Below are 13734 nucleotides of genomic sequence, written 5' to 3'. Positions count from 1 at the left end.
GTTGTTGTTGTTCGTTTGCTTTATTTGTTTTTTTGAATTTACAATTTCTTTGGTAAGTTTCTTATATTTTTAATAATTTTTTGATGATTTTTTTGGTCATTTCTTCTTAAGTTTCTCATAGCAAATTTTGAGGGTTAAACAGTTGGTTTCCCCCTCAGAATCCCCCTCAGTGTGTTCATGAAGCCACGTTCCCCCAAAAACACTTTAAATTCTATGTCTTTTTTTATTCACAAAAAGCTCATCCACAAGACAGAATCACCTATAATGTTCCATAACTCCATGTTTTTACGGCTGCAAAAACCTGTCAAATTTCACACACAGCATGTTTGAAACCTTTGTTAATTTGGGAATTTAATCTGGGGTTTTATCAGTTTCCCCTTTTTTTCACTGTTAAGTAGCTTAAGGCTGTTAAGATTATGTTTGTTCGCCATCTGGCAGTATTGAATTTATTCAGTATCAGCTTGTTCGAGTGCTTCCATGGCAACTGCATACAGAACATTCAAAGCATCTAAAAAGTGCTTCACCTTTACCTTTAAAGTGATTGCTGGCATGCTCTCTCTGTCTTGCACTTGATCTCACAAAAAGGGCTTTAATGCATGGATGAAATGACACATTATTAGATTTAAAACATTTGGGGCTGAGGCTGCTGATGCCCAGGCCTACCAACGCCACTGACCACTGGATCAAGGAGTTGTAGCAGCTAGTTTCTGTGAGAAATGTGTTCAAATGATCTTTCTCTCCATGTCCAGTAAAGTTGTCCACAAAAAAGAAATGACCCAAAAATTTGCAAGAAATGTATTTAAAAAAAAAATACAGGAAAATAGTTTTGAAGAAATAGAAAATAAAATAAATTAAAAAACAGGCAATAATACTTGAAAAATGTGCTTAGAAATAAGAAAAATAAAAAATATATATATGTGAAGAAAATCTATATCCAAAAATCAGCAAGAAATGAGTAAAAGAGTACTCTGAATTTCCCTAAAAAATAGTTTAAAAAAAGAAAATATAAAGGAAACTCAAAAAGTACATTAAAAAAATCCAGAAAAGAAATGTCCTGGAAAAAGTAGAAGTTTAATTATTTTGTTACATAATTTTAAATGAATATCATGATAGATATATTTTCCCTGCTTTTTTTTTCATTTCCCCCACATATTTCCTTAGCTTTTTAAAAATAAATTTCCAAATCTATTAATTTCTTGCAATTTGTGGAACATTTCTCACATTGCTCATTGCCTTTTTTCTCACGTTTTTAACATAATAAGCATCAATTTGCTCACTGTTCAAAGATTAAAATACTAGTGAAAGGCATCTGAAAGCAGCACAAAAAAGTGATGTTGCTCCACGTTTTAAAGTGTTAAACAGACTCTCCTCGGGTGTGCAGCAAACTACCAGGAGGTCAGAGGTCAGCGTTGGAGCTGGTTCACTTATTTTGCACTAAGACGCTCTGCAGGGTTGGTGTTTGTTTGTACATTATGTGATGAACGATGGTTTTTCTGTACCTCTGTGTGGAGAACTGAAACACCAACAGGTGGCAGCAGACAGCTCACACACAGCCTGACAACAATAAGTGTGTCAGAGAGGAAAGATTCCCCCCTGCAGAAACAGGATGTGTCCAGACATGGGGGTTTGTACAGTCATGTGATCTGGCTCTGCTCCTCCTCATCTCTTATGTAATCCCCTCCTCAGCCATGTGCTCCCCCTATAACCACTGACCTGAATGTGGTAATTGTAACCACTTATCTGCACAAATAGACATTTTTCCCCTCAAGTCATTGACATAAACAAGACAGAAGTGATTTTGGGTGATGTTGCACATGTGTTAGACCATGAACAAGTTAATTTGTGTAGCATTATAAGGTGAATTTCCCGGCCTGCACACATGCCTTTGTTCACAAAGCGTGTAGTTCGCAGAGGCAGCTGTCACAGCACTTCCTCATTGGCTGCTGAAATATTACATTGTTTTTCTCCACTGCAGATAATCATTAAAATAAAAGAAAGTGTGAGATCAGTTCACTCACACTGAGGAGCTAATCATCTTTGCATGCTTTTTAAAAAAATCAGTGAACAGGAATAACAAAGGCGCAGAGGAGGATTACTTTAGGGTTTTTTAATAATAAACAAGATGATGGATGTGACTGAGGCGAACACGTTACTCCAGTGTAGCCTGAGGTTTGTTTATTTCTCCATGCACTGCATTCTTTCCAGCCTGTTTTGTGCTCTCTTTCCTCAACCAGACTGCTCCGTCTGTCTGTCACTCACACCGCCCTGTTACAGATGAGCATTGTCTGGACGCTTCTTATGGGAGCCCGTTGCTACCAAGAAAAGGGAAAACAATAAATGTTAGGAATGCTTAACTGGAAGGCAAAAAAAAAAAAAAAAAATCCACCATCTTTTAAGAAATTAATTTAAGATGTGATGCCAATGATAGTACTAGAGAAGTTCAGATGCCAGAAGTATAACAAAACCTGGCCGCCTTTCTTTAACTATTGTAAAACCTTGTAATTTGGTGTAGTATGTAAGCATGTTAGATGTATTTATTTTTTTAATTATTGTTTTACTTTACTTTACTTACTTTTTATTTATGTATTTTTGTCTTTTGTCTTTTTATTTTGGTTACTTGTGTAAACCTGGATGGGAGGGTGTGGTGGGTATCTGTGCAAATGAAAGTCAAAGAAAATACATGTTAAATGGTTGTATTCTGAAAACATAAGAAAAGTTGTAAAAAAAACCCAAATAACCAACTCGTGAGTAATAAAGAGTATTAAGAACATATCACCACATGTGCTTTGATGTAATTACTTTTGGGAGATAAATTCTGGGTCTGTATATGTACAGGTAGTATGTACTTAAAAAATGAGAGGACTCATTCCTCAATTTGTAGTTAAAGCTGTGGTCTGTTTTTTGTTTTTTTGTTTTTTGCTTCAAAATGTGTGATTGTCTATTGTGTGAACAAATAATTTGAAATCAAAGATGCGCTGACTTTTTCTGATCATCTTCAAAGCAATGCTTATTTAAGAATAAACTTAATATACAACCCACTCCCTGTGTTTTAATTATGTATTATTTATTATGTTTTATTTATATTTTTTTATTTACGTATTCATTTTGTTTAATGTTTTCATAATTAAGAGACTTTAGGCTCCCAAATTCAAGACCAGAACAGAAAGTCTAAAGAGGAGCTGCCTCCATCTGAATATTTATTTTTGTACATATCTTTTTACACATATCATCTCTCCTCTGTTGCATATATTTTCTCTGTTATGTTGTATTTGTATCTGTATAAGTGACAGGTCTATATAGATTTTACCTTTTTTTATTCCACCTAATTTTTTTCCTAGTTAGCACTGAATTACTTTAAACTTTACTTTTTTCTCTTGCCTCTCATCCTTCAGCTGCTGTAATGTGTGAATTGTCCTTGTAATTTTATCTGATCGCTCATCATATCTACCTGTTTAGGTGAGACAGGTGAGAGCACAGGCAGCTTCCTTGGCCATTGCCCCCAGTTGCCAAGGAGGCTGCCTTTACTCTTGCCTGTTTTATAGTTTACTGGCAATATGTTTATTTCCGTATTATAATATCCCCCTTTCTCTTAAAAATATGACTTCAAACTTGTAAAATTGTGACTTGTTTTTCCTCTTAAAATTGCAACTATATTTTCATAATATTATGACTTTACTCTTGTAAATTATGATTTTATTCTCATAAAATTAAGATTTTTTTTCTTGTAAGACTTTATTTTCATAATGTATTACGAGTTTTTTTCTCATAATATTACGACTTTATTTTCAAAGTCTCCATTTTTTTCCCCTCAACGTGGTCCAAAAATCCGTTGTAATACCATACATATCTTCATTCATTCATTTTTTCCCTCTTTTTTTTCCAGGCACGAATAGGCCGCCATACACTCTCCACTTCCACCAATCATAACAGTGGTAGGGGGCGGGGTCTGGACAGGTTAGGTTGTCACTCTTCATTGGGTAAATAACAAACCACCCACTTATTTTGTAGGCTACCGTCGGGGGAGTCACGAGAAGTTTATCGTTAAGCGAAGCTCCACCGTGAAAAAAAATGGCACGGAGGTGAGCGGAGATGACACAGGTGAACCTGGTGAGAACGACTGCGTTGGGACGGTTCCTGACGAGACGCGGGCTCCCACTTTGTTAGCCCACCTGCACCCCGGGGTGGTGTGGAGCAACCCGCTGCTAGCTCCGCTCGTTAGCCGCTAAGCTAATAGCGAGCTAACTAGCCGCGTCGCCCGAGTTGAGTGAACAAGTCGCGGCGTGTGAAGCTAACCGCGCCGAGGCTACTTTTGGAGGGATACCGAGTCGGATATAATCCTCGGAGGGATTCGTGTTGCCTGCTTTATTGTTGAACCTCTCCCGTGTCCATTTTTCTCCATTGTTGGCGGAGACTGCACACCGCCTGTCTTCACGCATGCTAGCAACCGCCAGCTACAGCGATGTCTCACAGCAGCTAACACATTTCTGTCGTTTCGGGGCGTTTTGAAGTGGATGCTGTCACTGGTGCAAGCTTTTTGGACACCGACGTGGTTGTATCAGCCCACCTTTTATTGCTACTTTAATGCCGACAGCTTGTAGTCCCCCCAGAAGAGCCAGCCGCGGAGCATGCAGGAAAAGAAAAGACTTCACATAAGTAGATAGGGGGGACACACAACCGAGTTGAACTGGACTGTGTGGTGAATCTACCACCTAAAAACAGGGATTGCATACGGTGATAGACGAAAGAAAAGAGGATGAAGAAGTTTTCCAGGATGCCAAAGTCTGAGAGCGGCGGGCTCGGAGGAGCGTCCGGGTCCGGGTCCAGCTCCGGAGTCAGCAGCTACTTCGGGAAAGTGTTTGCAGTCGGCCGGTTTCAAGTCACCGTGGAGGAGCTCATCGCAGAAGGTATGCACAATGACATTTTTCTCACTTTAAGCTCCGTGATACTTTGTGGGACACACCCGTCCTCTTCAGTTTGAACACAGCAGTCAACTCCTCCAGTTTTGTTCCTTTTATGGGTTTAGTATTTGGTTTCCACTGTTAAAGAGCAGTTTTTTCCCCCTTAAACATGAGCTTTTTCCCCCAAGAAATGACACGCAGAGTGATTGAAATAGGTCGCGCTTCTCTTCCAGGCTGTGCAAGCTTTGGTACTTAAACTGGGACACCAGGGATTTGGTACATAGCTCGAGCGAAAACGTAAGTTTTCCTCATACAGCTGTAGTTTGCATCTTCAGCTGCTCCACTTAGGAGGGGGGGTTGGTTGCCCCCGGGGTAACAACGGTTTCAGCCTCCTGTGTCAACATACAGCATGTTAAGATCCAGCCATTAAAAACAATAACCTACATGCGAGCTCTTCTGCAGTTTTTTTTTTTTTGAAAAGTTGGGCTGTCTAAATGTGCAAACATTAGTTTCTCCATAGGCTGGCAGAGAGACACTATAGCAGTGTTGCTCAACATATGGCCTGTAGGACAAATTTGGACCCCATAGTGTGCTTGGTGGCCCCCGTCTATTTTCTTCCTGACAATAAATATAAAGTGATTAACACTGAGAACTGTTTGTGTACTTTTAGTATACATAAGGTGTGGGTGAGCATAAAACAATATGAAAATAGAGATTGTTTATATAAACGAAGTGCCTGTGGAGAATCCTCAGCCCAAGATCCTAAAAAGTCTCAAAATCTGAGACGCATCCTGCAATCCTAGATACATCCTTAAATCTGAGTAACGTACTGAAATCATAGAAACTTGCCAAACTTGCTAAAATCCAAGTAAAGTCCTTAAATCCTAGATACGTCATAAATTCCTAGACATGTCCTAAAATCTTTTGAAAAATCCCAAAAGTCGAGAAAATCTAAAGATTTGAATCCTAGATTTGGAATCTGAGTAATGCCATGAAATCCTAGAGATGTCCTAAAATGCTAGAAACATCCTAAGATTTGAGAAACAACCAAAAATCCTAGAAACAACATAAATCCTAGAAGCAACCTAAAATCCTAGATATGTCCTTGAATCTGACTAACGTTATAAAAACCTAGAAATGTATATAAATCCTTGAAATGCCCGAAAATTCACGACACATCCATAAATCTTAGAAATGTCCTAAATTCTTACAAATGCCTTAAATTCTTACAAACGCCCTTAAGTCCAAGTAATGTCCTAAAGTCTGAGAAGTGTCCTAAATTCCTAGAATGTCCTAAAATTAGTAGTAAATATTTAGTAGTAAAACTCCTTAAATCTTAGAAATGCCCTGAAATCCTAGAAACATTCTGGGGCGCCTGGTGGCTCAGTGGAAAGAGCGGCGCCCCCATGTACAGTGGCTGTGTCCACACCACAGTGGCCGCGGGTTCGAGTCCGGCCTCGGCCCTTTGCTGCATGTCTCCTCTTCTCTCTCTCCCCTTCACACTCACACTGTCCTGTCAATTAAAGGCAATAAAACCACCCAAAAAAATCTTTAAAAAAAAAAATCCTAGAGACATCCTAAAACCCTAGAAATGTGGCCCCTGGCCTCCTCTCATTTTGCAAAAGTGGCCCCTGAACAAATCAGATAAAGTGTTCTTGCACTATAGTTTCGTGTTAGCATGACTAATTTGATCAGATTGCATACCATCAAAACAAGCAGCAACAGTGCTCGCTAGATAAACACATAAAGCATGTCTTATGCAATGACCGAGCTTACTCAGTGCAGAACTTGAGGATGTCGACAGACTTATTGGAAGATATTTCCTTCATGGCTTAACAAAATTTCCTGATATGTTGAAATGAGAATCTCCTCCATGTGCAGTCACACAAACAGAATGAGGAAGTGTAGAAACAAACAAAGCAGTTGTTATTTCACTAATGCTTTTGTACGTATCGCAGTGTATTAATGAAGCATATTTTGATTTATAGAGCTTCCCAGCTAACCCAGCCTCACCAATTAGTCAAGTAATTGGTCCTTAGGTTCTTTTATTTACCAGGAATTAGTAATATTTTTATACTATTTATTCCAGAATAAGGTGATACTAATGAGGCGTTACTGGAAAAATTGCGCCAAAATTCCACCAATGCAAAATAATATTGCAAAAGTGCTTTAGTCTATAATAAGCACTTAAAAAATCCCCTTGCCGCTCTTCAGTAGAGGGATGAAAGTACACTTAAACTTGTGTCAAATTCAGTTAACATGAAATTTTAAGGCAATCGAGACACTGAGTTGTTTTTTTACATGAAACAAGTAGTATATTTTTACAGTGTACAGAACACTGACTGATTATTATTTTACATAAATCAACAGATAAAATAATAATAATAATAACCTCTATTTGTATAGCACCTTTAATACATAAAATGCAGCTCTAAGTGCTTTACATGCGAGAGTGTTAGTACATATATATTTATAATAAAAAAGTAATGATTAAAAGGCAGCTGCAAATTTTGTTTTACCATTTGAGGACTTTTTAAGTTCAGGTCAGCCCACATGATGGGAAGAGCTTAGGTGGGTGAAAGGGGAAATAAGTGCAGAGCTACTCCCACTTGAGTTTAATTGGACAGTTAAATGAGTTAAGAGACATTATTGAATACATTTTGCGTGCTTACTAACATTGTTACTTAACTTAGAAATCGTTCTTTGTAGGTCACTGTGCGTAAAGAAGGCTAACTAAAAGTTTCAGACTTTTAATGTCTCTTCAACTAACGCAGCGCTGTAAACAGGTTGTTGAGTCAAACTGTAAACCTGATCTCACTTGCCCGAAAAAACAACAACAACCACACACACACACAAAACCCTTCCTGCTAGCAGTCATGAGTCTGTGTCATCATGTAATCATGTGAAGTGATTGTGGCTGGTTTTGCTACCAGGAGCACACGGTTACATAGTGACCTTTGCTCATCGTTTCTGTTGCAGGGTAAGAGCAGGGTGTCCGTGCCAGTCGGAGCTGCACATTAATCATCTAACTGTCTGTTTGATTTCTCGCACAGTGTCTGCTGCATTCAGTAAGAGACACAATGCTAAAGTCAGACTCCAAAAAAAGAATTTAGCTCCTCCGTCAAAGTGGGGCGTAAGTGCCAGGTGTGAAATCTACTGAAGTCAGTAGCTATTTGGTGACATATTCAGAGTGAAACTTAGTGCTTATCAGAAACAGAACATGCGATTATTTATGGCATCAGCAGGCGGCTGTTATTTTTCAAAGAATGATATATGAGATACTTTATCTCATAAAGAAATTATAAGAAAATAAGAAGTTTGTAAAAAGTGTGTTATGCTACAATATGTAATGGGGCTGTCCTAGTTTTCTGTTTTCTTTTTCTTTTTAAAACTAATTTTCAGGTAATTTTCTTGTACATTTTATTAATTTCTTGCAAATTTTGGGGTAATTTCTTCTTTTGTGGCTGATTACCTTCTTCCCATGCTTTTGAAAGAAATCAAGCCAATTTGCTCAGGCTCAAAGGATTAATTTAATAATAATATAATTTATGTAGTAGTCATTAAATAATAATTGATAATATATATAATGAAAAAAAAGATATTTGTACATGTGATAACAATATTGCCACACAAAATGTAGTGATGCTATGCATTATCGCCCTCTCCCCACCCCTAATAAGCAATAATAAGACAAAATAAATAAATAAATAGAATGAGAAATCACCCAAAAAGTGAATTAAATTCAACCATAGTGATTCTCTTATAACCATTTAAATATGTGACAGCATTTGTACTCTACTGTATGCAATTTTAAATAGAGCTCACAGTGCCACACTTCAATAAAAACTTGGTTAAGTAGAAATAAAATGACAGTCAATAAAAATATTTCAGAGCACAAAAAGCTACTCTATTACAGTAACCATAGAAAATCAATTAATGGCTTCCACCACTTCAGTTGCACTCATGATGTAGGCTAAATACACACTTAGACGAGCAGCTTGAGGATGCTTTCCTATAAATATAGCACTCTACGGTGTCGTGATTGCATAAGGAGCTGAGTACTTTACTTTTCCTGTCAGTGGTGGTCCAGCGTGCTGCCCATTCAGCAACACAGGACCTCAGTTCTGTAGTGAGGTTTGGGGGTTTGTGGCTTAAAACACTTGGCAGGTAACCAATCGTCATTTGGAGGTCTTGTTCTGTTTAAAAACCTGCCGGGAAAGTGGTAAATGTGTCAAGGTTAATTTTGGGATTTACCTGCCATGTTGGCCCAGAGACCACCAAGTAACTGTGTATCAGGTGTGTTTGGAAAAGAAAAGAAAAACTTTTTCTTTGTCCAGATGAGAACAGTAAAATTTACAGTGCACAGTCAGTTAACCTGAGGATCCACATTACAATAACCTGAACGATGTTCAGATTATTAGTAGTGAAAACACAATCTGAATCAGCTGCAGCAGCAGTCTGCCATAAGGTGTGGTTTTATATGTGAAGTGAGACTGAGGCTGTTTTGATCGCAGCAGTTCCTTCTTGTCAAAAAGTTTTGCGTGACCATATCTGATGAGAGAAAACCACAGAATAAACGGATGCTCATACTGATTGTTCTTCCCGTCACCTTAACTATTTGGTGTCTGCAACTTAAATTTCCTTTTGGAGGTGTTATCTGGTCTTGCCGTAGCCCAAATCTGAAGAAATTTTCAAAATCAGTCATACCCAAAAAGTGAGTTTTTAAAAAAAAAATTTTTTTTAATAATCATATTAAATGTGTTCTTTGGGCACATGGGACTGCTGCTTATTTAAATATATTTAATTATATTCCCGGATACACAATTAATTATTTCGTATATGCACACATATGTAGTGTAGATTCTTTATTTTTTACTTGCATTGTTTTTTTTGTACATATTTAATGATCATTATTGGAGGAAGTCTGGGATCTAAGATTTTCATAGCTAATTATTGCTTCTCTAGTGATGACTTAAACATGCTGTGGGCACTGGTTAACTTTTTGGGCTGACTTCTTGGTACCGATGGATCAAGTGCTGTTTTAACAGCTAGCAGCTTTACCAGTTGTTTTTATATACAGTATATATATATATATATATATATATATATATAATTTTATTATTTTTTAAATATACAAACAACACAGTGACAAACTGAAAGCACCAATTTACATTAAGCACAACTCAAAAATACATTTACAAGACAATAAAATAAATTTGCCCGTAATGATTCACATAAAATGTAACTAATAAAGTGAAGCACAACAATACAATAAATGGAAAATAAAAAGATGAGAGATAGACAGGATAGCATTAGCTGTAATAACAGTCTATTTTAACACTACTGTGGTGAAAACAGGGAGATGATGCAGGCCATTATTTAATTATGTGGGATGGGAGATTCTCCATGTAGTTGATGAACAGTTGCTATATTTTATATAAGAGATGTATCTTATTTTTTTGTGATTAAGTTATCTTGTGTAGAGGAATTAAGTTGTTCACTTGTTAAAGCCACAGTCCAACAGGCACTCAGTGATCTGACTTCCATCTCTTTGCAGTGCATTTTTGGCCAGTTGTACCAGTTTAATGAAAAGCACAAACTTCACTTAAAGCCGAACACATACAGCTATAGTAAAGAGCTGGGAACATGTTTGAATGATTGGGCAGGTCGGTTTAAAACAGCATCTCCTCCAAATATATTCAAAATGAAACTCATGTCAAGCTCAAAAGTTATGTTTCTGCCATATGGTTAACAGTTTTTTCCAGTGACATATCTGCAGAGCTGGACAGTTCCTACACTGAGTAGGAACATAGTCATTTCCCTCCACTCCCCTTTAGCCTCTGCGGTTTCTCTTGAGCTCTATCTGCTGCTGTCTCCAAGAGGAACACAAAACATGACAAGTAGGAACAGGATGCATCTGTGAGCATCCCGTCACACTTTTCTCCGCTAACTCTTGACATTTGGGGTTAGTCTTGAGTTTAGGAAATCAGTAGGAATGAATTTGGTAAATTATGGGTTTGGAAAGTTTGGTAGTTGCACAAAAAGCCTGGCAAAGTTTAGGGACATCACAATAGACACGTATGAACTGTTTATATTTTGACATTTTGGGAGTTCATTGTGTAGAAATATAAAGTACGCTTTTTCCTGCATATCAGATACATACATATCTATTTAATATTTATTTTCTGTCAAGTCTGGAAAAGTATACCATTTGAAATGTATAATATGTAGGTGCCCTGTCCTCAGACATCACCCTGACCTTTCTACACTCAGTTGCCTGTTTAATCTTATTTGTTTAAATATTGCTGATCAATTTAATTATTTAAAAAGTGCAAAGAAAGTGTCAGCATGGAAGGAACTTTTACTTTGTAAAACCTGAGGGAGCTTTTTGTTTATTTATTTATTTAAATTTTCACTTGACTTCATAAAAAAAAGTTGCTGGGAACTTGTAGTATATAATGTTAAAAGTTTCAGTTTTGATTAAACATTTGCTAAAGGCATTTAAACAATGTTTTGTGTAGGAGTTTGTTATTTTCCAAATTCTAAATTTTGACAGAAATATTCCCAGTTTCCTTGTAAATGCATATTGGTTATCTGTCTCATTAACTACTAACAATCGCTGTTGGTATCGGCCCTGAAAAACCAATATTGATTGACCTCTACAACTGCATGTCCCTAGTTTAATGATGGTTTTTTTTTTTTTTTACATCATCATGCATATTTCTTCAACCCAGAGGAAATATAGCCAGTTTTCTGGTGAATACACCCTTATTGGTTTTATTAAGAATGCTTGAAGCCACCATTTAAGAAGGCAGACAAACTGTTCCCAAACTGATCGCTCTGCAGTCAGAATATTAAATCAGGCTATTTGCTGAGCAGCAACGAAGCATTTAACAGATAACTGCCTCTGGAACATGTCTCGTTGTCTGTTTAACTTGCATAATAGCCATTATGTCACTGTTATTTATTCACCAGACCACCACCGCCACGTTACATGACTGCTGTACTGTAGCTACCTGACACTGGAGGTACAAGGCAAACAGTTCATGTTTGCATGTGTCGGTAAATTCTTCACGTCACTGCCTCTGTCTAATTAACAGGAAGACCTTGACTCAGTGGTTTCACTTCCTATGTTTGCAGTTTTACAAGCATGTTAGCAGCTAGGTCATAATTCATCACTGCCTCGTCTAATTAGGGTCACCTCCATCTTCTAAGGCGACTTCATAGTGGTTCCCTGTGTCTGTTCATCATTTTAACCTCCTTCATGTAGAAACCTTGAGTGGCCCATTTGAGTGTTGTCTGAGCTTTGTAAGTGACACACGTTTGTCACAAAACAAAAAACTTTTTCTCCAAACATGCTGACTTTACACAAATTTTCCCTATTTGCTTGCTGTCAGCAGAATCATGAAACGTTTGCACGGGGCTTTGTAATGGCGCTCTGTAAGTGTGAGACTTGCAGCCTCGATCGCAGGGACTCCCTGACCACGACAAGCCACAGATCATGTAAACAGGAGAAACGCAAACACTGTTTCCATGCAAACAACTACTGTGTTCAAAGTGAACATGATGCGTTTTCACTTTGTCCTTTGCCACCTGTGATCTGGACAGATGCCATGCATTCACCAAACAGGTTTTTTGGCCTCTGTGCTACTAGAAATTTACTGAACAAATGTGTCAGTGTGAGTGCGGTTACACTTGAAACAAGTGCGTTTGATAAGCTCTTTGTTGTGAGTTTCTGTAGCTGTGTTTGCTTTGTTACAGAGATTAAAATAAATGAAAGCTAAATCCTGATGTTAGGTAAATATACTGTAGATATCTGCTCCTTTTTTGGGTCTGACAGTTTAGATAAAATGAAAAGCAGTCGGCCTGAGTGATATGGCTATAATCAGTATCATGGTATTAATAACAATATTTTTCCAAGATGGAGCGGTGGGACACCATAATTCCTCATTTGGTGTTTCTGCGATGATGTTGGAGAGCAGTGTCTGTCTGTGCTCTGGTTCAGGCTGAAAACAGCATAGAGATGAGATTTTACAACTCTGGAAAGTTATTACAGTTGTAAAAATGTTATCCTTCATTATCGTGATTGTGTCCTCTTGCACATATTAGGCTAACACACCATCTTGCTGCATGATGCCACATTGCACTGTGTGTAAGCTCTCTGAAAAATATATTGATGATCTGTCGCTCCTTCCACCACTTTGGTTTTGATTTTTATATTGTTTTTCACAATTTGAAATGGCTAAAATCGTACTTTTTTGTAGAGATGTGTGCAGTGCAACAATATTGATTTGTTCAGCACCTACTTGTCTACTGTTGATCTCTTTCTGTTAATCAAGAGATAACTGCTGCAGGAGTGTGAGCTCCACACAAGGGAACAGTTGGTCAGGGTTCACTTTCACACACACGGAGGCAGGGCTAACTGTTGGCGTCACACGGCCAGTTTTACTTAATGGGTATTGACAGGACAGGATTTAGCTGTTTTTGTTGTTGGTGTGAGTTTGTTGATGTTGGATGTTGGCAGCTGCTGCTGTGTTAGCTTATGCTTTTTAACCTTAAAGATGACCTTCTCTGCTATGCCATCTGCCATTTTTAACGTGACACCTTGTGAATTTGGATGGATTTTCATTGGCTGTGAGTGCTTCTATTGTTCATCAAATCCATCAGAAAGTGTTTCCAACAATATCATTCAACACTGTTGTGGTGTGGTGCCATTCACTTTAATTAGAATGGTATATTTAAACAATATATTTATAGTTAATTCTCTTGGTGCAGATGACCCTTTGCTTGGACAACTGAGCTTTGTGAAACAAAAGCATAATATCATTATGGTACA

The 13734-nt window shown here is 37.7% G+C and overlaps 1 protein-coding gene across 2 annotated transcripts in view; it reads left to right on the top strand.

The window, feature by feature from the left end:
* The first annotated feature begins 3981 nt into the window (after positions 1–3981).
* bmp2k (BMP2 inducible kinase) overlaps positions 3982–13734 on the top strand; it is a 68941-nt gene continuing 59188 nt past the window's right edge. The window contains exon 1 of one of the 2 annotated variants that reach the window (XM_042487821.1): positions 3982–4904. In XM_042487821.1, coding sequence (XP_042343755.1) covers positions 4754–4904 — 151 coding nt within the window. In that variant the 5' untranslated portion in view covers positions 3982–4753. The remainder of the gene's footprint in view (positions 4905–13734) is intronic. The other variant, XM_042487820.1, reaches the window with a different exon arrangement.

Source organism: Plectropomus leopardus, chromosome 6 (genome assembly GCF_008729295.1).
Source record: "Plectropomus leopardus isolate mb chromosome 6, YSFRI_Pleo_2.0, whole genome shotgun sequence".
Taxonomy (NCBI): Eukaryota; Metazoa; Chordata; class Actinopteri; order Perciformes; family Serranidae; genus Plectropomus; species Plectropomus leopardus.
This window is presented reverse-complemented; position numbering and strand designations above follow the sequence as displayed.